General features: G+C 43.3%; 1 protein-coding gene across 1 annotated transcript in view; it reads left to right on the top strand.

The window, feature by feature from the left end:
* Positions 1-25,941, top strand: part of ALOX5 (arachidonate 5-lipoxygenase) — a 56,656-nt gene extending 30,715 nt beyond the window's left edge. Inside the window, exons 4-14 of the mRNA XM_083148876.1 lie at positions 353-475; positions 3,681-3,787; positions 4,642-4,814; positions 7,136-7,282; positions 7,648-7,851; positions 12,166-12,252; positions 13,434-13,612; positions 18,688-18,809; positions 19,884-19,984; positions 22,696-22,866; positions 24,635-25,941. Of these exons, the coding sequence (XP_083005002.1) occupies positions 353-475; positions 3,681-3,787; positions 4,642-4,814; positions 7,136-7,282; positions 7,648-7,851; positions 12,166-12,252; positions 13,434-13,612; positions 18,688-18,809; positions 19,884-19,984; positions 22,696-22,866; positions 24,635-24,814 (1,594 nt within the window). The 3' untranslated portion in view covers positions 24,815-25,941. The remainder of the gene's footprint in view (positions 1-352; positions 476-3,680; positions 3,788-4,641; positions 4,815-7,135; positions 7,283-7,647; positions 7,852-12,165; positions 12,253-13,433; positions 13,613-18,687; positions 18,810-19,883; positions 19,985-22,695; positions 22,867-24,634) is intronic.
* Positions 25,942-26,913: the final 972 nt, after the last annotated feature.

Below are 26,913 nucleotides of genomic sequence, written 5' to 3'. Positions count from 1 at the left end.
AGAAGTGTAGGTATGATAGATTGAAGGGGTGAGCCATTCAGGTAACATATAATATAACAGATAAGTGGAATAGGTGGATGGGCACAGGGTAGGTAGGGGACTCAGGGGCAGATGTATTAAGCCTTAAAAAGTGATAAACGCTAGGGTGATAAAGAGTTATAAACAATATAGTATTTAGCAGACTTAAGACTTAGCAGACTTAAGTTAAACATGTATTTATTTTCTAAAACCTATTCAAACAACAACCTAGTAATTTAGTGAATGTACTGCCTTAATACAACAATTACCAAAACACATGGGGTTAATGGTAAATCTATTAAAATTCCAGTATCTTTAACCTTATCTTTCACAGATGGAAGGAGTGGCATCCTGGCTTCCCACTCAGTATTGACGCCCATTGCCACAGCGATTTGCCTCATGACATACAGTTCGACAGTGAAAAAGGGGTTGATTTTATTTTGAACTACACAAAAGCGTAAGTACAAAGTGAAACAGTTTTTATTTCAAGTTAATGCTGAATTACTACCTAAAGTGTTATAGGTCTTTCTTCTCCAATATAATGTGGCTGCCATAGGGGGTGTAACCCTTAGCTGCCTACCCTCCTGTATTCTGCAGGAGACTCTCTGAAATAGCAGCAATCTCCCTCTCTCCCTGATTAGTCTAGCAATCTCCCTCCTTTCACCTACAGTAGCCCACATTATGTAGCTGTTACATTTTTGGCGAAAAAAAGGAATGAAAGAAAGATATATATATACAGTATTTACATCGAATCAACAGCACCATTCCCAACATTGGTGATAAAACACAATGATCTCTATGGCTACATGCATGTCTTGTAGCCATTTATATGGAATCATGTGCAAAACACAATAGGTGAACAGTCCCTGACACGTATCAGTGACTTTTCTTTACCAAGTATAGTAGCTCTTACTAACTGGTTTGGGGCTCATCTACATTTGGATATGTAATTTGAAAAGATTCCTCTCATATGTAGCAGTGCACACCCACACTTCTAGGTGCCACATTCACAATCTGTTTTCACAATCTCTCCATATATGGAGCTAGACATGGCCTTGGGGTGGAGCATGAAACACCCCCTGAATGGGGCGCTGTGCAAAATTCTACTACCGACTATAATCTCCCTGAAACTAGTTTCAAAAAGTAGGCAAGAATGGTGTAAACAGGGCCTAATCAGAACTTGTATTTGTCTGTAATATAGCCACAGTTTTGTGCATGGCCTGCTAGACAAAGAACTGAGCCACAGGAAGCAAAATTCAATAATGTGTTACACAATCACTACATGAACTAGACTGTGTAAGCATTAGTTGCAAACCATGGATGTTTCTGGACAAACATTGCGCACCTTTTATTAGGTGGCAGATGCAATTTTGTGTATTCAATGCCAAAAAAAGTCTCTCATAACCAAGGTTTGAATAATAAATAACTTCCCCTTATTTTTCATGCTGATAACATAGTGAGACGTGCTGCCTTTAACACAATGAAACCTATTGTAGGATTTATTTTTATAGCAAAAATCAATGGTTAATGATATAACAAGCTGAATGTTGCATGCAGACATTTCCACATGTCTATAAACCCAGAGATTAGAACTGTCAGGGAAGTGGGTCGAGGCTTACGTCAATAAGCTCCACCCCCATGCCAGTCAATTGCGGTAATTCATGGATTGGGGGAGGGACTAAAATGACGCAAAATGACACAATTAATTTTAGCTGGACCCGCGAAATCCCCGCGGTTCCAAATACTGGAAGGGGGGTGTGGGGGCGATGCAGGAGACTTGCCCACCTTCCCGGGGGGCCAGGAGGGGGACCTGACTGTCAAGAGCCTCCCGGCCATTCCGGAAGGGTAGGCAAGTATGAGACAACTGCATTGGTAGAAGGCATCTGACACATTGGGCCAGATGAAGTCCGGGTTCGGAGGCTGTACACGATGTCGGCCTTAGTCAGATGTTTTTTAAAGGGGCAATCATTTACAAGCTTTGCAAATGATTGCTCCTTTAAAAAAACATCCAAATCTGGCCGGGATCCTGCACAACTGCTGAACTTAGACCTCATTACATTTAGGCCCGTTGAGTAAGGCTGTGGATTATTATGAGAACTGTGAATTCAAAATGTATCTCTATCTGTACAGTATAAATGATATACTGTATGGCTAATGGTGCTTTCAGGATATAGGGGGGATGCTCTAACATCCACGCCCCCTTACCGCCCCCCTATCGCCGGCTACCGCATTCATAATTATCGCATATGCACTAACCTATGCGATAATTATTGCGTGCTTTTGTCCTTTGCGGTGAGAGTCAATGAGTCCCATGGGGAGCCGGCGGCTCTCCCCTCCCTCCCTTACCCGGCGCTGCTGCTTCTGTGCTGGGCTCTCCTCCTCCCTGCACCCAGAAGAGGATTATAGTGTAGGGAGGAGGAGGTCACAGGTCCGGGCAGCACAGCTCTGTGCTGTCCGGACACAGGCGAGGGGGGTCGGTGCGAGGCGGCGGTGGGTTTGCGTTAGAAGCCCATAGGCTTCATTGGGGCATCGCCAGATTTTTCTGGCGATGCCCCCCGCCGCGATAACCCGGCGGGAGATGCTTAGTGCATACCAAAATGCGGTAAAAACCCGATACCAGGGTTTTTGCCGCATTTTTAGTTTAGAGAATCTCCCCCATAACCTATAAATGTAATGGAGAGAGTATATCTGCACACATATATATTTCTTTGTTTAAATTGATGTAAATCCCATTATCAATGTTAAGATTTGAGTGTTGCCCATACACACTAGAGGATATTGCTCAGAAAGGGGCATACAGCCCATAGCGTGCATGTGCCGTCCTCTGATGAAATCCTGCTACTTTTTTCATCTCTGTCCGTTCGCAAGTTGATTGGCTGAAAGCTGGCGTTGTGGGTGGTAAAGGAATTGCTCATTTGATGGTGAGCAACTTGCAAATGGATTTGCAGCAAACCTTCAGCAAAACTCCAATCCAGTTTATTTTTGCATTCCTGCTAAGCAATGTGCAGGCTTGTATGGGTGGGACTGGGCAGTGGCTATCTAATCGCAGGGTTATCACAGGGCGCTGTTAAACCGTGCCGCAGCAATCCGGTCTGGATAATTCCCTAGGCTTTTTAACCTGGGTACACACTATACGATATTTATGACCGATATGCGGGATAGCAAGATATCATATCACAGATCATTAATGATAGACCCGATCATCTGAATATGATATAGACACTGACAATATAGTCAGTGACTGCATGTTCGGCGGGTGTCCCGGTGATGTCACTGAACAATATAGTTAACAATATTGTTCAGTGTGTACCCATTGGTTGTTCATTAACTGTAGGTTTGAGATTATCCAGTATTCAGATCTTACACAAGACTCAGTACTCAGAAGATACCACTCGTGTACAATGTACTCATTTAAATGTTTCTCCCAACTGCTGTCCTTTGCGAGTTGCTTAACATCCTGTAACTTAATGCAAACTAACCGGTTGTTGCACACACTGCCAATGAACACTACTCTGACTTGTAGAAGTGTGTAGAACAATACAGTGCCATTTATTCTGTGTCTGTAGCATCTGATTACTGAATAGGGAAACATGTACTGTATTAGCTGTTCACATATGTAACAATAAAGACACTGGTTTTATGTCTATTTTCATATCTTATAGGATGGAAAACCTCTTTGTCAACAGTTTTATGCATATGTTCCAGTCCTCGTGGAGTGACTTTGCTGATTTTGAGAGAATCTTTGTCAGAATAAGTAATACAATATCAGGTGAGTTCCTTGTCAGTGGAAAGGCTTTTTTTTTATATGTTTTCAATACAGTTTACCCAACACTTATGACATACTATATATATAGAATGGACTACAGTCATGATCCTAGCACTCATAATCCTGACAGTCGCAATCCAGGCCATGGAATCCTGATGCTCAAATTGACTATGAATCCAGATGGTGAATATTAGAGTAATACCCCTTTTACACCGCTGCAAAAACCCGGGTCTTCGGCGGGTCAGACCCGGGTCAGCGGCGGTGTAAATGGGTCACGCTATGTCCCTTTTACGTGGGACTTCTACCCACGTCCTGACCTGGGTAGAAAACGGCTGGGGTAGAGGGCGGTGTAAACGGGTACGCCGGGTCATCCAACCCGGCTCCTGTTTACATGAATGGGGGACACCCAACCTGCGTCTGCAGGTTGGACGGGTCGGATCCGGGATTTTTGGTGTAAAAGGGGTATTAGTAATGAGGTTAGGATTATTGCATAGTTTCCTACCCTCCTGCATTCTGCATGAGACTCCCTGAAATAACAGCAATCTCCCTCTCTCACACGCACTTGCATCACAGTCACTTGGCAGCGGGGAGCAGAAACCCTGCCCGTCTCCGCTTCAGATGGGCAGGTTTAGGGGGTGCGGGGAGGCGGTGGGGAGGTAATGGAAGGCAGTGGAGAGCTCCGTCGGAAAGGGGCGCGTGAGCGTCTCATGCGTGTGCCCTCCCGGTGGCTGGCGATTCTATCGCCAGCCGCCGGCTGAACAAGAAGTGCTCCATCTGTATATTAATTAAAACTTAACTTAAATAATCTATTTATAAATTCATATGTAAACATGTGCCTCCTGTGTCCTGCTATGTAGAATATGTAATGCAGCATTGGCAAGAAGACTTCATGTTTGGATATCAGTTTCTTAATGGCTGCAACCCAGTTTTGATCAGAAAATGCCAAAAAATACCAGAAAACTTCCCAGTAACACAGAGCATGGTGGAATGCAGCCTTGAGCGTAATCTTACGCTGGAGAAGGAATTGGAGGTACGTGTAGAATAATATTACAGTACAGTACTGAGGCAGAGGCTGATTTAGACTTCATGGGGCCCTAGGCAAGATATCGGTTTGGGGCCCTCCTCAAACAATCCACAGCACTATATTTTTGCTGCTGATTGTGCACACGCCAAAGTACTCTATCAATGCCACCTGCAATCGACCAATAAATGTTCAATAACTGCCCAGCTGTGTGGACATCGGCATTGCATACAAATCTGAATCAGGCTCTAGGTCTTTTATAATTAGGCTTAATACCCGTGTCACATGTAAAGTAAATTGACGTCCACATACAGTGGATAAGACCATTTTGTTTTTCCCCAAAAATGTTTTATTGTATCCAAAAACATCAATGGGACTTTGGGAGTGTGGACAGATCTATGTGATGTCATGACGTCATTCGGTAGTCGGGCACTGCACCTCAAGGAACATTTTGGATGGCCAGGATATCTTTATGGGGCACCTTGGGACCTGCTGGACCCTAGAAAAATATGCTCTGAGGTGTGACAAAGTCATTACAGAATGGGTATATAGAGAGGAGATTTGGGGGCAATGTGTGTGGTGCACATACAGTAGGTCTAGGGTGGCCCACACTACACCAATGTTTTGTTACTTATGTTCCAGAGTCCAATGCTGGAACTGTAGTCAATGCAAAAAATTGGCTAAAAATGGCCACCTGAGGTTGCCTTTATACCCTATCCTATGTATATATGTGTGTGTGTGTGTGTGTGTGTGTGTGTGTATATATATATATATATATATATATATATATATATATATATATATATATATATATATATATATATATAACAAAAGGGGGTAGATCTTTGTTTGCGCCTATGGTTATAGCAGCACTCTATAAACCCTCCCTGTTAGTGGAGGAAGGGATAGATAGAGAAAAAGATATAGGGTGCGCTTAATACAGTCCACCACCCTGTTATACAATATAAGGATAGACCAAACAAAAACAAGTAAAATGTATTGATCAATCAGACACGGATTCCATAATCCAATTCTTCCAAGATATAATGGTACCCAACGCATTTCGCCATGTGACTTCATCAGGGGTTATATTCTCTATACCAGGCATGTCCAACGTTGGCCATCCAGATGTTTTGAAACTACACATCCCAGCATGCTTTGCAATAGTTTTAGCATTCTCTAATAGGAAAACTGTGGCAAAGCATGCTGGGATGTGTAGTTTCACAACATCTGGAGGGCCAACGTTGGACATGCCTGCTCTATACCATTGAAGCTAGGTTTAAAGATTTTTTGAAAGTGGTGTGTCCACTTACTGGTATTCTTTATGTATAAGGGAAAAGCACTCTTTTCCAACGGGATAAGAAAATCTCAAGTGGGATATAGGAAGATATTTCCAATGGATATTGGGCAATAACCTGGATCTATGATCTAGCTCCTATGCCTCCTATTCAGACATTTTATTCCCAATTCAAATGGAAAGGGGGGGGGAATCCAATCTAAAAGGATGTTCCCCCCTTGCCATTTGGATTGGATTATTTGATACTTGTTGACTCTGCTGCGCTTCCTTGATAAAGGTCCATGTTGGGACTGAAATGTTGCCAGGCTTTTTTCCTTCTAGGATTATTAAACGGAATACCGCAGACTGATTTTTCCCATACCTGGGATAATTTGGTACTACAATGGGAGGGCTGCTTTATTGTGGTACTCTTTAAATGGCACCCCAGCAGGCATCTGGTCTTTGGGTGAGAGTGCAGGGCTTTGGTTATATATATATATATATATATATATATATATATATATATACACATAGTCCTGCAATATGCCAGCACTCCAATAATGAACTCCGCTAGGTCAGGTACACCATTTTTAAATCCGCACAAGTATATTGAGGGAAAGACACTTACTGTATGCTGCTTTAAAAATGGTGTTTGAGTGCCTTCCTTCTGGACTGCTATATGTATACATATATATCCAAGGCTGGCACTCAGTGGTAAACAGCGGTCATGTGTGAAGGTGCCCTCCGAATTGAGCCAAACACAGCTCCAAAACATACATCAAAAGGCGACACTCTTGCAAACAATAAAGCACAGTGGAAGACCTCAATCTCCGCTGTGCTTTATTCGCAAGAGTGCCGTCTCTTGCGAATAAGTATATCTAAGCGCCAGTGGCTGTGTGCGCCCAAACGGAGCAGAAGTTGAAATGCCATTTAGTGGTCGCCATAAAGGACAAAACTTCCCCCATAGAGGTGAGGAGCAAAGTTAGCCTTTTATTATATAGCATATACAGTATATTTGTAAAACTGTATTTGATTTTTATTCTATTTTTTACAGATAGGTAATATCTTCATTGTTGATTTCAAACTTCTTGATGGTGTCTCTGCTAACAAAACAGATCCGTGTACCATCCAATACCTTGCTGCTCCCATCTGTTTGTTGTACAAAAACCTTGAGAACAAGATTGTCCCGATTGCTATACAGGTATTGTATTACAAAATATCCCCTTATTTAGAATGTGTAGGTAAAGGCTGTAATGCCCCAAAAACAATATCTGAAAGCTGGTTTTGGTATAACAGTAAAAGATATTTAGTGGTATCCATTTATCTCCCTCCCCCCCCCCAAAAAAAAAGATCTGATACCAATGTGTATGGTCAATTCACTTGCATCAACAATATTAAGTACAATTGTTACTAGCCATAATTATTAGTGAGCACACAATGCTAATTTCGATGCTTGTTTTCACGAAGCCAATACTGTTTTTTTATTACATCTCCCCATAAATGTAGTAATGTGATGTAGTGTCATTTAGATTACTCTGAATGTAACTGTTATTTTATACGTTGTAGCTCAACCAAAAACCTGGACCTGAAAATCCAATATTTTTGCCATCAGATTCGAAATATGATTGGATATTAGCTAAAATATGGGCACGGTCATCAGATTTCCATATTCATCAAACAATTACCCATCTCCTGAGGACGCATCTCCTTACAGAAGTTTTTGCGATTGCTATGTACCGCCAACTCCCTGCTGTGCATCCCATTTTTAAGGTAAGGTAATGTGTGCACTATGTTAATAGTTTATAAATAAGACACTGTAAAAATGCCGATTCCCTTAGGCTAAAATAAGTGGGCACAGCAAGCACCTGGGTTACATTACTATACAGCACGTTTCGGTGAACTCACCATGATGTTTGGCTTTGCACATCATTATATGTTATTGTAGCATATCTTCACATAAAGGGCCTCATTCAGACCTGATCGCTATTGTGCAAAGTTGCAGATGACTGTGAGTAGACAGCTGCCGCCCAGACAGAAATAAAACCAGCCCCGTGTAATTTATGAGAGAATTGTGAAACTATCGCTATCCATTCGCAAATCCATGTGCAATTTCGAACAATCAAATGGTTCCACAAAAAACCCTTCCACATATCTGTGACACCACATATTTGCACTGCAAAACCAGTGTGATTTTGCTGTGTAAATGATTGCCACTTTAAAAAAACAGAGATTTCTTACCAAATCTCTCACTTTCTGAATCTCTCATTCTATTAAATTTCACCCATTGGGCGAGATTTAGTGGGTTTACCGTTTTTGTGAAAATGCGATTTTTTCTCAAATCGTCCTATATCGTCGTTTTTTAAAATCGCATTTTTTCCGCGAATTCGCATATTTAATGAGGTGCGTATTCCGGCATGAAAAGTGCGATATAGGGTGATTTTAGCAATGAACAAGTGTGATTTTTTTTTTTTTGTCATAAAAGAACCCCTTTATTGGGGGGGGGGGTCCCCACACCTCCAGGTACCCCGTCCAAGGCTGACCAGCCATGGTGCTCATGGTACGGCTGGGGGACCTTATGTATATAGTGTCCCCCGGCTGAATAAGACTGCTTCATTGCGGGAAACCTAACACTGTGCTAACTCAAACATGCACAATGGCACACAGGGGCGGCCAATGGTGTGCTCACCATTTATAGTTACCATAGTTGATGAAACTTTAAGTGACCATTGATGATAGCAAACTATATAATGGAGGACAATGGTTTCATCAACCGATGGTCATCCCTGCTCATTCAGTCACTGGACCTGAGGGTGGTGTTTTCATAGGCACATTGGGGGCAGGGCTAGGCTTTGTCCCTATTCCAAATTGGGGGTGGGGAACACCATCTTTGGGTTCTGTACCATCTACAACATTAAACCATCAATGGTTTGTGCCCAAGCGATGGTCGATGATCAACCATAGTTTGGAGGAACAGGAGCAGATCTCTCTTCTTTACCCAATGCTCCTTCTCATAGGAAGTAGCAGGACTCTGGAAACCAATACCATCCTAAAATGGCTTACTGTAGGTTCTCACAGACAAAGTTTTCTGAATATTAGGATACCCCAATCTGGCCCCTAATAATAAGATAGCTTTCTCTTAGAAGTGTTTAACGAGCCCATAAGTGATCACAAATAGGCCCCATAAATGAATAAATATGCTGATTACATGCGCTGGGTCCCCCCGATGTGCAGGAAATATTTTGCCAGCCCATCGCTGTTGTGAGCATGTTATACATCAAGCGATCTACATCACAGTGCCGCCCCCTGCTGCGAAACAGGCGCAGGCTGCCCATGTTTTAGGTCACAGTGGCAGTGGCCCACTCTAAACAGTTTGACTCCACTCACATTGGGGTGAATTTATGAAGCTTGGAGAAGTGTTATCTATCCCCATAAAGAACGTTATGAGCAAGGTTATAATGGTTCAGCCAATCAGCTACAATATGTAAATTGACAGGTAAGAGCTGATTGGCTGAACCATTATCACCTTGCTCATAACGTTCTTTATGGGGATAGATAACACTTCTCCAAGCTTCATAAATTCACCCCATTGCTACTTGGTCTGTGGTCACAACGCATGCACAGGGATTTTTTGCAATCTGTGAGGAATACTGAATTAGCCCCAATATGCGGTGTAGTATATCCTACAACAATAATACTCTGTCTGTAAGTTAGTATATTTGCATATATATCACTTGCCACTCTGACCTGGGTCATTCTTTACCAGTTACAGCCCTACTTTGCATGCTTGCAAACAAATTCAAAGGATAATAACTTTTAGTGCATACAAGCTACTCTGGACAATTGTATAGGAAAAAAAGGGGTGTGTGTACCAGCGCGGGCTGAAAAGAATATAATGAGCAAAAATTTGCAGAACGGTATCCTTTACAATATAGAATTTATTAAAGATAAAATTTAAAAAGCTGTAATAGCATATGAAATTTTGCAAGTCATAAAAGGGGGTTACAATGTTGTATAAAAATGTAAACCTGTGGACATTCAATTCTCAGCACAATTTATAGTTTAGAGTATAGCATGTAATTTGCATATTACCACACTGACATCTGAAGGTGTAGTCCCATAATAGCAGGTGACCAGGTGGCCAATGGCGATCCCAAAACAGAGTCCAGATGGAGAATTAGGTGTCTCTGATGGGAAAGATGGTAGAACCTGGAGGGTATGATGATTTCCGTGTCTGCCTCGGATAATGAGTCCGGATGGGATGGTGCAATGCACAAGTAGATGTCCTGGTTGGTGTGGATAAACTCAGGTTGTAGCGGTGTGCTGGAGGTAGAATGGTCCACTTGATAAAAAGGCTCAACGCGTTTCCCTGGGCCAAAACACCCAGCTTCTTCAGGAGCAGGATATCCTGCTCCTGAAGAAGCTGGGTGTTTTGGCCCAGGGAAACGCGTTGAGCCTTTTTATCAAGTGGACCATTCTACCTCCAGCACACCGCTACAACCTGAGTTTATCCACACCAACCAGGACATCTACTTGTGCATTGCACCATCCCATCCGGACTCATTATCCGAGGCAGACACGGAAATCATCATATCCTCCAGGATACCGTTCTGCAAATTTTTGCTCATTATATTCTTTTCAGCCCGCGCTGGTACACACACCCCTTTTTTTCCTATACGTTTTGAGGACCTGACAAGTCCTAGTACCAGCTGCAGATAGTAGCGCACTGATCACCTCCCCCCTTTTTTTACTCTGGACAATTGTCACTTGTATATACTACTAGATAAAGACACAAAAAGAAGTCTAATAGTTGTAATCAAATATCTTATACTAGGATATTCACCATTCTCCAGCTTCCATAGCTGCAGGCACTAAGATAAAGTAGGAATATTTATGAAAAGTATCTGTGTGACTGTGTCATCTGCTTTCAGGTGTAAGTGGTTCCCAGCCATCCTTCAGAGCACTGTGTGGAAGTAATTTGCATCCTCACTTCCAGTCCCATTCTCATTATAATATAAATAACAGTGGCTTGTACGTGTAAGCAAATTCAAAACTGGATAGGTTTAGAAGTGTAAACATAAGTTATGCATTGTTTGTAGTTTATGATTCTCATGAACTGAATTTTGAAAAAGGTGTCACATTTCCTCCTTTCACAATAATTGTACTTTGAAATATTGGGCCTTATTCTGGTTTACAAGCTCCCCCGCTCGTTTGCACAGCCTGGCGGAGCGATGTTTTCCTTATGCGCATATCTGCGCATGTGCATACGCTGGGTGCGAGCGGGCATGGCAAATTGGGGGCGTGGGTCGATGGCGTCGGGCTGCGCACATGGGAACGCCCAGATTTTCATGGGTGTTCCCATGGAAATTAGGCAGTGATGCGGCTGCCACCAGGTCGGGTCCAATGCGCACGGGACCGTGCATCGGACGCAACGGCATGTCAGGAAGAGGCGATTCGGTCCGATTTAACGGGCCGATTGGTCGCAATCGGCCGAAATCGGACCAAATCGCCTCGATGTATGGGGGCCTTTAGATTTGGGTGAGTTATTTTGTTTCTGTGTAGGGAAAATACCATTGTTGCCTACTCGACCCTCTCCTTCAGGGAGAAAATGCTCTGTTCCTGGACTCCCTGGTAATGTAGGATTGCCATCACCTGTGGTGAATCACCTTTCTTATCAATTACCCAGCTCACCACATGTAATGGTAATCATACATTACCAGGGAAGTCCAGGAACAGAGCATTTTCTCCCTGAAGGAGAGGGTCAGGTAGGCAACCATGGAAAATACTGACTGCTTTATTTTTACACTGCAATATAGAACTCACTTTGAAGTAAATCCCCACCCAAATCTAATTCTTTGCACAAGTTACATCTGCCCCACCTGCAGTGCACATGGTTTTGTCCATTTGAGAAGGAATTTGGCTTTGTGAGGGAACCAGAATAAGGTCCTTTTATCTCTACTCGTTCAACCTCTTAATCTGGCCTATTGTTTCTCAAAATATCTTTGTGTATCAATATAATTATTGTGTGTCATCATTTAACAAGACAATAACGTGTATTTTTAACAAAAGATCAATTTTCTGTTTCAGCTTCTGATACCACATGTGAGATTCACCATAGCAATCAACACAAAGGCACGAGAGCAGCTCATTTGTGAATGCGGACTATTTGATAAGGTTTGGGCTCCTATCTATTTTATATAGCAACCAGGAAATTATAATACAATCAATTATAGTGGTTTTAGGTTATCATATATTCCCTGCTAAAAAATAATGAAAGTGATGTGACATCAGTAGCACACCCTCGCTACCAGAGATGTTTGATTATTGGTTGGATATATTGGTGAAGGATTGGTAATGCAAAGTTCTGAGACAATTGCAAGTCATGCTCATTATAAAGTGCCCATAGAAGATGAGATTGGAAGGCCATCAGTCTGTTCTAGGCTTAATTGGAAGCATTGCATTTATGGTACAAAAAGACCATTATTTCCTATGTACATTAAAAGGGAGGCTTATTTGGGTGGTGAATGGTGGCATCACTCAGACAATGTCCATATCAGATTTGCATGCAGTCATCCTCCAACCTTTTTAATGTAACTTTATAAGATCTGGATATTCAGGCGGAGTGCTCACAGTCTGAGTCTTTCCAATTTGGTCCATCATGCACGTGGAAGGAGAATTCAACAGAGCTACAGTCATGCCAAGCGGTTGGTGGACCAGAATATGGCCAGCTTTATATACAGTAGACTGCACTTATCCAAACTAAGAGATGAAAGATCATTTATACCCCTTTCAGACATACGGCAAAATCCAAGGTTTTTGCACAGGAACACGCATCAACCCGGGATTTTGGTATGTCTGAAAGGGTCAACCCAGGTGTTTAAACCCAGGTCTCCGACCCTTCTTTTTACCTGGGATGAGGACCCGGGATTTAAGACCCGGGTTGACCCTTTTAGACATAAGAAAACCCCGGGTTTTTCAGCAAATTACTGAGTAGAACTGCTTCACTGGGTAATTTGCTGCTGTAAGTGTGAAAGGGTGTAGGATGCACCTGGAAAAATTATCCAGCAGTCAAAATGCAGGGTAATTCCCGGGTAGTAGTCTAAAAGGGGTATCAGGGACCTTCTATGCACGGAACATTAACAGTTGATAGTTTAATAAGATCCCTTTATTAATGTATGCAGAGGACAAAGGTTTGTTACCTCTTGGGGTCACATATAACAAGTTTCCTACATGCCTTTCTCAAAGAGTTATGCCATGGCCAAGGGTACGACTTAATGCATCTTATATTTGTAGATGGAGTACAATTCCCATATAAACTAAAAGCCATTTTTCTATCATTGCATATTATGTTGTAGGCCAATGCCACAGGCGGAGGAGGACATGTTGAGCTTCTGATAAGAGCCATGAAGGAATTTACCTATGAGTCTCTTTGCTTGCCAGAGGCAATAAAGTTGAGGGGCATGGACAACAAGGAAGAAATTCCATATTATTTCTACAGAGATGATGGAATGAAGGTTTGGCAAGCAATACTTAGGTAAGAGAACTGTATGTATCCCTATATCATTGCATTATAGCATTTTTAGGATTTTAGTCATGATTCTCTGCAGAATAAATCAACTTTCATTTGAATATTTGCAATAAAAAAAGTAAACCGACTCAACTAATCTTAAAATCACAACAAATTAGAACCAGAAGAGAAAGATTGTTCTTTCAACATTAACCATACGAGCTGGCTGCCAATATATTCAGTAGCTCATTCACAAGGCTGGACCAACCTATAACTAATCAAAACATCAACTCATGTGTGTGTAGGGCAGGGTTGCCTACCTGGCCCTCTCCTTCAGGGAGAAAATGCTCTGTTCCTGGACTTACCTGGTAATGTATGATTGCCATCACCTGTGGTGAGCTAGGTAATCGATAAGAAAGGTGTCACCACAGGTGATGGTAATCATACATTACATGGGGAGTCCAGGAACAGAGCATTTTCTCCCTGAAGGAGAGGGTCAGGTAGGCAACCCTGGTCATAGGTGTGCGCACATTGAGTGTTAGGGGTGCACAGGCACCCCCTAATGCTGTGCCCACCCTTATGAACACCTCCCTGCCGCTAACATTACCAGCAATACCTTTAACCAAAGACTTTTGCTTTTTAGAACTGTATTCCATTTAAAGAAGCGCCCATCAATGAACAATGTGTGTTTGCATTGGTAATTGTACTAACTAGACCATTGTCATATTACTACATACCTGAGTCATCCATATATGTGTATGACTTTATTTGCATGTGCTGTTACACAGAGTAATTAGAAGAGTAAAACTGAAATAGGCAGGAGATTATGGTGTGGCTGAGAGACTTTTTATATTGTAGCGAGTGCCAATAGATGAGGAAAGACACGCCTGATTGACTGTGTTAGACACGCCCAATAGGTGGAGCTACTCACACCCCTTTGAAGGTGCACCTCCTAATAAAATGAGCTGCGCACGCCTATGACCCTGGTGTAGGGCCAGGTCATCCTACAGTATATGAAATCAGTCCATTCAGGAAAAACAACCTATATATGTAGCTCGTTAAAGTGCTAACTTATTCCTATTTCTAGAGCAACTTATACTGTAACTCTTGGAAGCATTAGAGCAGTTGCAGGGCTAAACTAACCTACAGCATTCTATAGATCCTGAAAACATTAGCTCATTCACATTGCTAGATCAGCCTTAACATCATGAAAGCTCATTAACATTGTGATACCACCCTCATTCCGGGCATTAGAGCAATTTATAGCACATTAATTTATTCACAGTTACAGGACGGGGGTGCAGCCACATACATTAAGTAGGGGTTGAGGGAAGAGATGAAGAGGGGGAGTTATGGGAGGGGGAAAGGGTAGGGATGCTGAGGAGGAGTTGCAGGAGGGGTTGAGGCTAGGAATGCTGAAGGGGAATTGCATAAGGGGGTGAAGCCAGAGACACTGAGGGGGGAGTAACAGGGAGGGGTCACGGCAGGGATGCTGAGTGAAAGTTACAGGGAGGGGTCAGGGGGATGCTGAGTGAAAGTTACAGAGGGATGAGGGCAGAGACATTGATGAGTTACATGAGGGGTTGAGAGGGCATTATGGGAAGGGTTAAAGGCAGGGATGTTGTGGGGGAGTAATAGGAGAATGAGGGAAGGGAAACTGAGGAGGAGTTACCAGAAGGGATGAGGGCAGATATGTTGATGAGGAATTGCCAGAGGGGGTATGGACAAGTTATGTGAGGGGTTGAGGTAAAATAAGGGTGATGAGGGAAGGGACGCTGAGGAGTAGTTACAGGTGGATGAGGGCAGGGACACTGAGGAGGAGTTACAGGATGATGAGTGCAGGGACGCTGAGGAGGGGTAAAAGGCAGTGAGGCTGAAGTGTGTATCTTTGCAATATGTCATTTGTATTGGGTTATTTATCGGCAATATGTGACTTGCAAAGGGTTGTATACCTCTGCAATATGTGCCTTGTAAAGGGAGTTAGAAATGTATGCGGTCCCGCTCATTAAATATTCAATGCGCTGGGTCCGCTCAGAGTGGGACCAGCTGATGCTCAGACCCCCTACCCTAGCCTTACCCTTCCAGCATCCCACAGCTTGTGATTGGAGTCCCGGGATTATCTCGTCCCTGCCTCTCATCATGCTGCTTTCACACCGCAAACCTGCTTTAGACCTGGTATTTACATGTGGTGTGAAAGGGGTTAAACTTGCTCTGACCTGTTTTAACAAACGTTTTAAATATCGGGTCTAAGCAGGTTTTGCGGTGTGAAAGCAGCATTAGAGGAAACTGAAACTGGCCTGTTTCTGTTGCAACTCCCTGTGTAACCCATTATTTCAAACTGCAATGTTTACAAAAAAAAAAAGAAGTTGAATCATACTCATGAAGGTGAACCGTGAATGTGGACTGCTACATCTGAGAGACGTGTCATAACATAACTTACTGTACATCAAAATGTAGATGAGCCCCAGAGCATATAGTAAGATCTACTGTACTTGCCGAAGGGCTTGTTCATGTATTGGGTTTTCTTATAAGTGATAAACCATTAGAAACCTAATTTAAAATGCATGTCGCCATATAAATCATTGTGCCTTATAACCAATGCAGGGGAATGATACTGATGATTCCATTTAACTGTATATATTTCTGATTCATTTTTCCCTCAAAAATGTAACCGCTACATAATGTGGGTTAGGTGACACCAGGGAGACTTCAGACTCTTCAGCAAGCCATGGAGATTGCTGCTAATTTAGGGAGTCTCCTGCAGAATGCAGGAGGGCAGGCAACTATGTAGGCAACTAGCTGCAAAGCCAGGTGTAGGTTGGCCATTTTTCACAAGCAGCTTCTGTGGCCCTCCCCCTCAGCATCCCTGCCCTAACCCCCTCCTGTAAAGTCTCCTCAATGTCCCTTCTCTCATTCACCTGTAACTCTCCTTATCATATTGCAGATAAATATTAATATACAAACTACATACTGCACAGATATATTCCTCTTCAAAGTACATATCTTCAAAGTACATATTACTCACATACTCCTATATAAACTACATACAGTACCAAAGATATTTACTCGTATTGTGAACTGTATATATTGCAGGAAGATTCCTACAACTGCCAGTCACATATATTTTGCTGCAACTGCCAGTCACATGTGTCATACATACCTTGCCCACTGCCCAACCTGTTAGCCTACTGTGACAGCTGGGTCGATGGTACGTTGGCAGTGGTGGAATATCTGCAGAAAAATGCCTAAGGCTGCATCTACGCATTGCTTTTTAGCAGGATGCAGCAGACTTGTGTGTGTGTGTATACTGTATATAGTATATCAAATCTATCCTCTTGAGTAAGCATCCTGCTAAACGGCTCCTATTTGACTGCATCCTGCTTAAATGCAATGTGTAGATGCAGCAATAGATGTAAATGTGCAGGCTCCTTCCTGCCAAACAGGTAGGGACCAGTCAAAACACAATGGCCCTTATTCTGATTGATTCGGATGGCTCCGAATGCGGACGGACGGCCGATGGTTGGTGTTTGTGCATGTGCAGAGGCGTATCTGCGCATGTGCGAACGCCTCACACGTCCCAACACGGCTTGAGATCCGTGCAGAAAATGATCGTACGGAACCATCTGAACAGGGGTGGAGAAGGTCATGAAGGGCTGATTACCATATGCGTACGCCCCGCGTATCGTGGGCGTTCCCATGAAAACGCTGGGCATACGTATGGTAATGCGGCCGTTAGCAATCCTTTATTTGGTAGGATGATGTCATACATTTGATGGGTAAGTATATTCCAGGCATTTGCTCAATGGTGCTGATGGGGAGCAGGTCCCGGCCTGTTGGAGGGGCCAGGGTACTTTTGTTCCCCCTTATACATTGTAGACAGTGGCAGTGGGGAGAGGGAGGACACTGCTGCAGTGGCCTCTCTCCCCAGCCCAGCATACAGGCTACTGTTGGCGCTTCTACGTTATGGTATGATGGGCTGTATTATATTATCTCATACACTCATGTGTCGTTATAAATCATAGTTTGTAAAAAGGTATATCCCAAAACAAAACATATCCTTTCAATTTACACTCCCCTAAAATGCACACAGCCATAGCCTCTGTGTTCCATAACCACACCTACCCAAAACTGTTGTAGGATTATTGCTTCACTTGCAACTACTCAGTGAAATTGTTTACCAGAAAAAAAAACGCACGTCATTCTCTGTCCACATTTACCAATAGAACTAGTAATCCTATTGATATGCTGTACTGTTGTAAAGACTTCTAAAGGTGGCCATACACAGGTCCAACTTGTCAGCGGCACAAGTCAGACCGGATTTCCCCTTGAACTTTTCCAGCAGCTCCCCGGGAGGGCTACCTCCGACTCGGTACTTGAAATGGAATGTGATGCCTTTCGAGTCCTGCGGCATTGCGGGATACTGACCGAACTCTGACATTTTTTAAAGGGGCAATCACTTACAAGGCATGGTTTTGCCTGAGGTCAACTAGCATCCCGCACGGCCACTGCACTCGGGTGGCATTACATTCTACACCTTTTTTTACATGCCATAAATCACATGTAAAAGGACTCCAGGGGAGCTCCTGGGGGAGTTCAAGCAAATCGGATGCAATGCATGGCGGATGCAAAAAATCACCCGTGATGTGCCGCTGCACCCGTGTGTCCTGCACATAAGATCTCCAGGCTCTGATACACTGCGCACGGGAACACGCATCGGATTGAACCTGATGTCAAACACTTCCAATTTGGGCCGATTTCACCGCCCATATAGGACCTGTGTATGGACGCCTTTATAGTAATAATGAAATTGGTACAGATGGAGCCGGGCTCCCTCTTGCTGGCGAATCGCCAGACTGTGACCGCCGACAAGCCAGCGGGGACCCGTGGGAACCTTGCGAAAGGGGACGCACACGTATCTCATGTGCGCGCGTCCCCTTTCGCAGATACAGATGGCGGGTGGTGGGGGATGGCGGCTGGCGTCACCATCGCCATCCCCTGCAAAGACAAGCCCCACTCCATCTGTACATGAAACCCTAACATGTATAGGAATATTATATTACTGTCTATTACTGTCTATTCTGCATTTTATTGTTTTTATACAGCTTTGTGGGCGATATTGTGGACATATATTATGACAGCAACGAGAGTGTGTGCAAAGACACTGAGCTACAAGCCTTTGTGAAAGATGTTTTTGTGTATGGACTTCGGGACAATGAAGCCTCTGGTAAGATAAGCTAGCCCATAAAAATATGCACATTGGAAAAGATGAATACAAGGCTTTATATTACACTTTAACAGTTGAAGTATTTGTATAGATACAATTTGGCATCACAGTCTTATTTGAATATGTTAGTATTCTAATTAGGACAACACAACTGGGAAAGTCATCAGTGTGGTTTTAAAAAAGACGTATCAACTAGTGTGAAAGCAAAAAAGAGACGGCCTTTAGGAGATACAAGCCGTCTCAAATTAAAAACGACAAAGAGGTGTATCTTTTTAGAAGGAAGGAGGTAGACCAACTGTGCAAAGGCAGAAGCTGAGATTGCCCAGTTAGTAGATAAAGGGGGCAAATCTTTTCTAAGTATATAAGAGAAAGGAGAAAATCAAATGAGTTAAGACAGAGAGAGCCAGATGTACTAAGCTTCAAAAAGTGATAAAATGAAGAGCGATAAACAGCCAGCCAACTGCCATGTTACAGGCTGGTTTTGAAAAATGGCAGGTAGGAGCTGTTTGGATGGTTGTTTATCACTCTCCAGTTTATCACTTTCTGAAGCTTGGTACATCTGGCCCAGAGAGTTAATTTAATGAAGGGAGACAATGAAATATAAGATCTAAATCAGTAGTGTCAAACTCATGGCCCTCCAGCTGTTGTGGAACTACACGTCCCAGCAGGCCCTGCCACAGTTTTAGCAATCCATTATATAAAATATGTGGCAAGGCATGCTGGGATGTGTAGTTCCACAACAGCTGGTGGGCCGTGAGTTTGACACCACTGATTTAAATCATTCTTTTTGCCGAGTAGTCACTACAGAAGGAGAGGGAAACACCGTTCAGTGGCAAGGACATTCATAATAGAATAGATAAAAGCACAGAACTCTCAAAACTGAAAGTCAATAAATCAATGGGGCCACAATACAATATATTCAAGGATACTAAAAGCAGCTTTGCAGCTTTTTAAAGCATTACAAAATCAAAAGTATTACAGTATATTGATTCTAATAAAGCAATGTCTTGCTCAATATCATTAAGATGATAATTGAACACAAGAAGAAACTTACACTTACTTTTATGTTTGTAGGATTTCCCAAAACCATCAAGACCAAAGAAAAGTTGGTGGAATATCTCACCCTTATCATGTTCACTGCATCTGGGCAGCACGCTGCTGTCAATTTTGGTCAGGTACGTCCAAGATTAATGGAATGTACTTTAAGGTCGCAAATAACATAAAGAGCAACTGAAGGTGCCCATACACGCACCGATTTTCCCGGTGCGATGAGATGCGCGCTCCCCCGGCATCTCATCGCACAGTACAAAAAGTATGTGCTGCACATACTTTTTGTACTGTCTTTTGATTGCATCGCACGCACAACGCGGGTAATCGGTACATGTATGGGCACTTTAAGAACCATTGTTTTCATTTTTCTATGACAAATTTAAATTTCGGTACTTGTTTCCTAGCAGGGCGCCCAGTACGCATTTAGTGTACTGGGCTATTTACCATAGTGAAATCGCATCGCATGCCGCGTTATAGTAGCATGCGATGCGATGTCCATATAAAGTGCATAGGAGTGCTTATGCAATGAAATATTGAATGCGATCTCAGTGCACGGAATGCGATGTGATATTTCATTGTACAAGCACCATGCCATGATATGTGATGGGTGCTTACAATGAGAGGTGATGGTATGAGATGTGATGTGTGCATAGTATGAGATGTGATGGGTGCTTACAATTGTAAGCACCTGCACCTATGCCATTGTTTAGGGTCAACCCCAGTATCAACACCACCCCGAAGTGTGGCGAGCGGCGGCGGAACGCATCCTCCTACCTTTTCATACCCCCACTATCCACGTCGGCGTGGAGTTGAGATTATATAGTGGGGCGAGCGCAGCGAGCCACCGAGCCCGAAGCGTGGTGCATTTTTTATGCAGATTTGATAAATATGTGCTGTGTAAATTGCTGTGTAAATTCACAAAGTAAAATGATTATATTCATGTGAATCTTGTTCTCTTGCCAGAAGAAGGGCCCAGATAAGAGCAGGTCCTGGAAAAAAGCTGTGGTACTCTTTACTTAGAAGGGCGCCCATCTCGGCCATCTCGGGCATTGAATGCACTAAAAAATCAGGTGCGATGCGACAGACGAGATGCCCGAGATTTCCCATAGGGAACAATGTTAAATGTCTCAATTGACCCGATTTTCCTGTTCAATGCCTCAATTGACCCAATTTTTCCATAGGAAACAATGTTAAATGGGCCACAGAGGCCAAATAGGCACCCTGAAGTGAATAATGGCCACCCGAATTGTTAACGCCACCCCACGATCAACGTCAACCCGATGCGTGGCGAGCGCAGCGAGCCCGCGAGGGGCGGCGGTACGCGTCCTACGACCTTTTCATACCCCCACTATCCACGTCGGCGTGGAGTTGAGAATAGAAAGTGTGGCGAGCGCAGCGAGCCACCGAGCCCGAAGCGTGGCGAGCGCAGCGAGCTCCGCGAGGGGACGCGGATACCTTCACAGGTATCCGCGTCCCCTCGCGGGCTTCACAGCTGTCCGCGTTCCCTCGCGGGGCTCGCTGCGCTCGCCACGCTTCGGGCTCGGTGGCTCGCTGCGCTCGCCACACTTTCTATTCTCAACTCCACGCCGACGTGGATAGTGGGGGTATGAAAAGGTCGTAGGACGCGTACCGCCGCCCCTCGCGGGCTCGCTGCGCTCGCCACGCATCGGGTTGACGTTGATCGTGGGGTGGCGTTAACAATTCGGGTGGCCATTATACACTTCAGGGTGCCTATTTGGCCTCTGTGGCCCATTTAACATTGTTTCCTATGGAAAAATCGGGTCAATTGAGGCATTGAACAGGAAAATTGGGTCAATTGAGACATTTAACATTGTTCCCTATGGGAAATCTCGGGCATCTCGTCGGTTGATCGCACCCGATTTTTTAGTGCATTCAATGCCCGAGATGCCCGAGATTTTTTACTAACGATGCCCACTATCAAAATCGTGGGCGCCCTTCTAAGTAAAGAGTACCAAAGCTGTAAACAGTGCATTAGCGTAAAGCCTTCACAGTGCTTCCTGGTTCGGGCCCCCTGCAGCCAATGTGCAATTTCAGTCAAAGTATGGTCCTAATTCAGACCTGATCGCAGGACAAATGTATTCTCCAAATGAGCAAAACAATGCTGCACTGCAGCTGGGGCAGATGTATCATGTGCAGAGAGAGCTAGATTTGGGTGGAGTGTGTTCAAACCAATATCTAAACTTCAGTGTAAAAATAGTGCAGCCAGTATTTACCCTGCACAGAAACAAAATAACTCATCCAAACCTAACTCTCTCTGAATATGTTCCATCTGCCCAACCTGGTTTTGGCCATTTTTAGAACAAATGAGAGAAAGAGGTGCCCAATAGTGCAGTATTGTCCATTTTAATTTAAGATATTTTACAAGAAGAACAGTTACAATGTACAACATGCGTACCAAAGTACTCGTCACTGGTGGACTGGGTACCACTCGGCGTAAAAACAAATTCCACACTGGCAAACACAGCAACAATGAGACAGAGCCGCTCAGTGCACTCACAGTCTCCCGGCTTAAACACCACCTCTGTAACAGTGTGGCTTCGGTGCTCGGCACAGCCCTCGGTCTCAGTCCCGGCTGCTTCCAAATTTGCATAAGTTAGGCCACACCCATACGCATTTCATCACAGACTTCATCAGTGATGAAAGACCCCACTGACAAAGTCTGTGGGATATGACAAAGTCCCCCACTGACAAAGTCTGATGGATATGACAAAGTCCCCCACTGACAAAGTCTGAGGAGTAATTTGATGGCTATATACAGTAAAACGTAATTACTTCTTCTACATTAGCTAATATATTGATATGTTATTCTTTACAGTATGATTGGTGCTCTTGGATTCCCAATTCTCCTCCCACTATGCGCTGTCCTCCACCCACCGAGAAGGGGGTAGTTACAATACAATATATTATTGAGAGCTTACCAGATAGAGGCAGATCGTGTTGGCATCTTGGAGCTGTGTGGGCATTAAGTCAGTTCCAAGATAATGAAGTAAGTAAACAAATTTGCAATTTGTGCATATATCTACATTATACAAAGAGATAGGTACAATATCCCTGGATGTTTTCTGGGAAAGATGGGAAAAATCCTAGCCATCACAATTACCCTGGTGATTTTGTGGTTTCATTACTTGATTGAACATAGCATATTTGGATGATTATGTATGTAGTATAGGCCAAACAAGTCAAATTGTCATGGAATTAAATGCTATATCCAGGCAAATGTAGACCAAAGAAACGTTATTTGTTACAGTCCTCAGGGAGCTTTTGGTCGCAAATGGTTGATTTTAATTTGTTCCCAGACATAACCCGATTTACATTCCAACCGGCCAGATTGGTAAAATAATCTTATAGTGTGTATCCAGCTTTACACTCCTGGTTTTAAGTATAGAAACCTAGAATTTGATGTCAGATAAGAACCATTCCGCCAATCTAGTCTGCCCCTTTTTTTAACCATATTGTTACCATTAAACCCTATTTTATCCTTATTTCTTTGTAAGAATATCTTTATGTCTATCCCATACATGTTTATATTTTTCTACTGTTTTAGCCTCTACCACCTCTGATGGGAGGCTATTCCACTTGTCCACTACCCTTCTGTGAAGTAATTTTTCCTCAGATTTCCTCTGACCCTCTACCTCCCTCTAGTGTCAGTGCATGTCCTCATGTTCTATTACTTCCCTTAATTTGAAGAATGTTTCCCTCTGGGACTTTGTTAAAACCCTTTATATATTTGAAAGTTTCTATCATGTCCCCTTTTCCCTTCTCTGCTCTAAACTATACATATTGAGATTTTTTTCAGTCTTTCCGAATAAGTTTTGAGATGTAGGCCATGCACCACTTTGGTTGCCCTTCTTTGTACCGTCTCTAATATATTTATACCCTTTTAGAGATATGGCCTCCAGAACTGAACATCTTATTATAGATGAGAGGGTACCTATACAGTATTAGTTCTTTCTTTTTGCTGCTGATTCCTCTCCCTATGCAACCAAGCATCTGACTTGTCTTGAGAAATAGTGACCCCTTGAACCCTTTCCTCCTCAGTAAGTAGTGCCCCAACAAAGAGAGTCTTCTTTCCTCCTTTATGCCACATATTTAGTTTCTGACTCTGGGAACCCGAATTATTAAAACTATTGTATATGTTCACTAAGATTAGGAATTTGGCTGCCTCCTGGACAAAACCGGAAACCAGCATTGTCTGACAAGGACGGAGGGACAGCACTTGAACGGGGGGGGGTGTATGCTCAAAGCATTTTTCACTAACTTGCTAACTATTTTGATTATACAGTATATCCAAAATGGATAGCCAAAATCGCACCGCGTGTTCACACCTTTACTTTTTACCACACTAATTAAATGTCTGTACTTGTAGCCAGTTCAGCCAAATACATGGAAAGTGAACTTTCACAGAGCCAGTCATTCAGTGGGTTACACTGGAAACCTGCATCCCTTGGGGTTCCATGATCCAGTCTTGGATGTAGAGGTCAATGATAGACACATGACAGTGTGGTCCCCGGGTGACCAGAAAGTATCCTCTTAAGTATTACATTTAAGTCATTTTTTACAATATAGCAAATTACCTATCAACATGAATACAGGATGGGTCAGCATAAGGGTGTTATACTGGTGGGCAAAGGTAAGAATAATCGTTCCAAACATCAATTTATCATTTGTGATTGTGCTAGCAATGTGATACCCAATGTGTACAGTAGATGTCAGTGCTGAGCCTGCTTTATTCTCACAGCATGTTGTATATGTAGTTATTTCTAGGGCTTTACCCTGATGAGCATTTTGTTGAAAAATCAGTAAAGGAAGCGATGGCAAAGTTCAGGAAGAACCTTGAAGAGATCAGCAGTTTCATTCAGGACCGAAACAAGAACAAGAAGCTGCCATATTACTACCTGTCTCCAGACAGAATCCCAAACAGTGTGGCAGTCTAAAGTCAAATGATTGTTTCCTGATAAGATGTAACCATGGCTACATAATCACCTTGGATATGTTTATTTAAAACTTGCAAAGAGATTTTAATTACTTCAGAGAAAGTTTAGTTTTCTTTGCTTTAACTACTGTACATTCTTTACGCATTATACTTCAGCAAATTGTAAGTAATGTCAATTTTATATAATACATATGTGATATAAATACACCGCAGGACACATAGCTTGTGAGGGCCTAGTGGCACAACGTGTGAGTAGTTGGCTCAAGTTCAAAATTATAACCACAATATGCCACACAGCAGTGGGTGGTGGCAGTGGGCCCCTTCGTCCTCAGTGGCCTGCTGCACCAATGGGAGTTCCGCCTCTGTGAGGGCCCCTGTCACTAGTCACAATTAAGTTAATGCCTGCATGGGTATAGCAAACATTGCAATGGCATCTTGCATTTCTTGCTGCCTGGCCTTATCAGAGCACAACGGGTCATCTGTTATCATGCCTGTCCCCCAGCCACATCCCCGCAGAGAAACTTAGGGCATGCTCTGAAGGTGCCCATACACCGGTCCAATTTGGCCTGTTTCCATCCGATGTAACGGCCCGATCCATCCGCATCAGATGAAAACTGGCCACATTGGAGGAGTTTGACAGCAGGACCAATACAATGCACGTTCAAGTGTGCATTGGACCGAATCCTGTAGATCATACGTGCCATTGTGGGTGCCTTTTAGCACCCGCGATTTATCACATCAGATCAGGGCCCTAGCTGTGCTGTGTGCTGGCAGTGCTGCTCTGTTGGCACACACCAATAGTCTGCAGAGAAGCACCTGCTGGCAGCCAGAGAGAGAGAGAGGCAGGCATGCGATATCAATACTCCTATTCATATAAATGACGTTATGAAATCTCCTGCCCCTGCTGCTACTGCAGCCTGTTCCACGCCGGCAGCCTTCCTGAGAGCCTTTTGTATGTATGTGATTTATCGCATGTAATAAAATGGCACAGCAAGTACCATATTATATGTAGTCCTCCTGGGTAGCTGCCGGGCAGGTTGAAGGGAGATCAGGTCTGACTTAAAACATTCATTGTTTAATATTTCTAATTACAATAGTGTAACTATACCATTTAAATAATAAAAATAATTATGTCATTAAAACCTAAAATCTATCTTTCACTTTTTATTAATTTGCCATTATTTAGTAATCTGTATAGTGTACATTCATGCAACCAGTCTGTGCCACCAGCCTGCAGATCACATTCCTCTCTACACATCTGCTTTTGTTCTACATGTCCCCCTCTGCACAGGGGCAAACGCAGGATTTCTAAAGGGGGTTTCCAAGTGTGTGATTTTAGAGTGACTGTCACTAGCCCAGGCCAGATGCATAATTAGCATGTAACAAGCTGTAGTCTGCCCAAAACAAAGTGAAAAGTATGTAATATAGTATGTCAGACATATGCAGAGCCAATGATCATGGTAAGCAACTTATACCCCTTTCACATGAACGCGCATCAACCCGGGATTTAGCTCAGTGTGAAAGGGTCTTGAAAGAATATCCCGGGATGAACATCCCGGGATTTCTACCCAGTTCCTGACCTGGGTAGATTCCGGAATCGACCCGGGATGCGGTCAGTGTGAATGGTCCCGTACAGTGGGATTGGGTATTCAGGACTTTAAAAAAGCTGCTGATTGGAGCTTTCTTGGGCTCACAAATGCTGATGTCATCTTTCAGAGCCCTGGAGTCCATTTCTCATGACATGCATATGTATTTACAGGGATTTCCCGGGATCAGTGTGAATGGGGCTGTCCCGGGTCGATCCCAGGTCTGAGTGCAGTGTGAAAGGGTACATTCCCGGGAAGCATCCGGGAACACATTCCCGGGTATGACCCGGCTCTGCGAGTGTGAAAGGGGTATTAGCAAATACTTTCTCTGGTGCGATGAGTGAGCACTCAGATCCACAGACATACACAGCAGAATTAGGACCAGATTCAGAGCCGATAGTTGCTGTGCGAATTCTCAATCCTATCGATTACCAAATGACTTCACATGTGTACGGATTGTTATTTCAAATCTTTAAGCAAATCATAACAATGCATTGTTACATACAAATCATCA

Source organism: Crinia signifera, chromosome 6 (genome assembly GCF_055691185.1).
Source record: "Crinia signifera chromosome 6, ASM5569118v1, whole genome shotgun sequence".
Taxonomy (NCBI): domain Eukaryota; kingdom Metazoa; phylum Chordata; class Amphibia; order Anura; family Myobatrachidae; genus Crinia; species Crinia signifera.
This window is presented reverse-complemented; position numbering and strand designations above follow the sequence as displayed.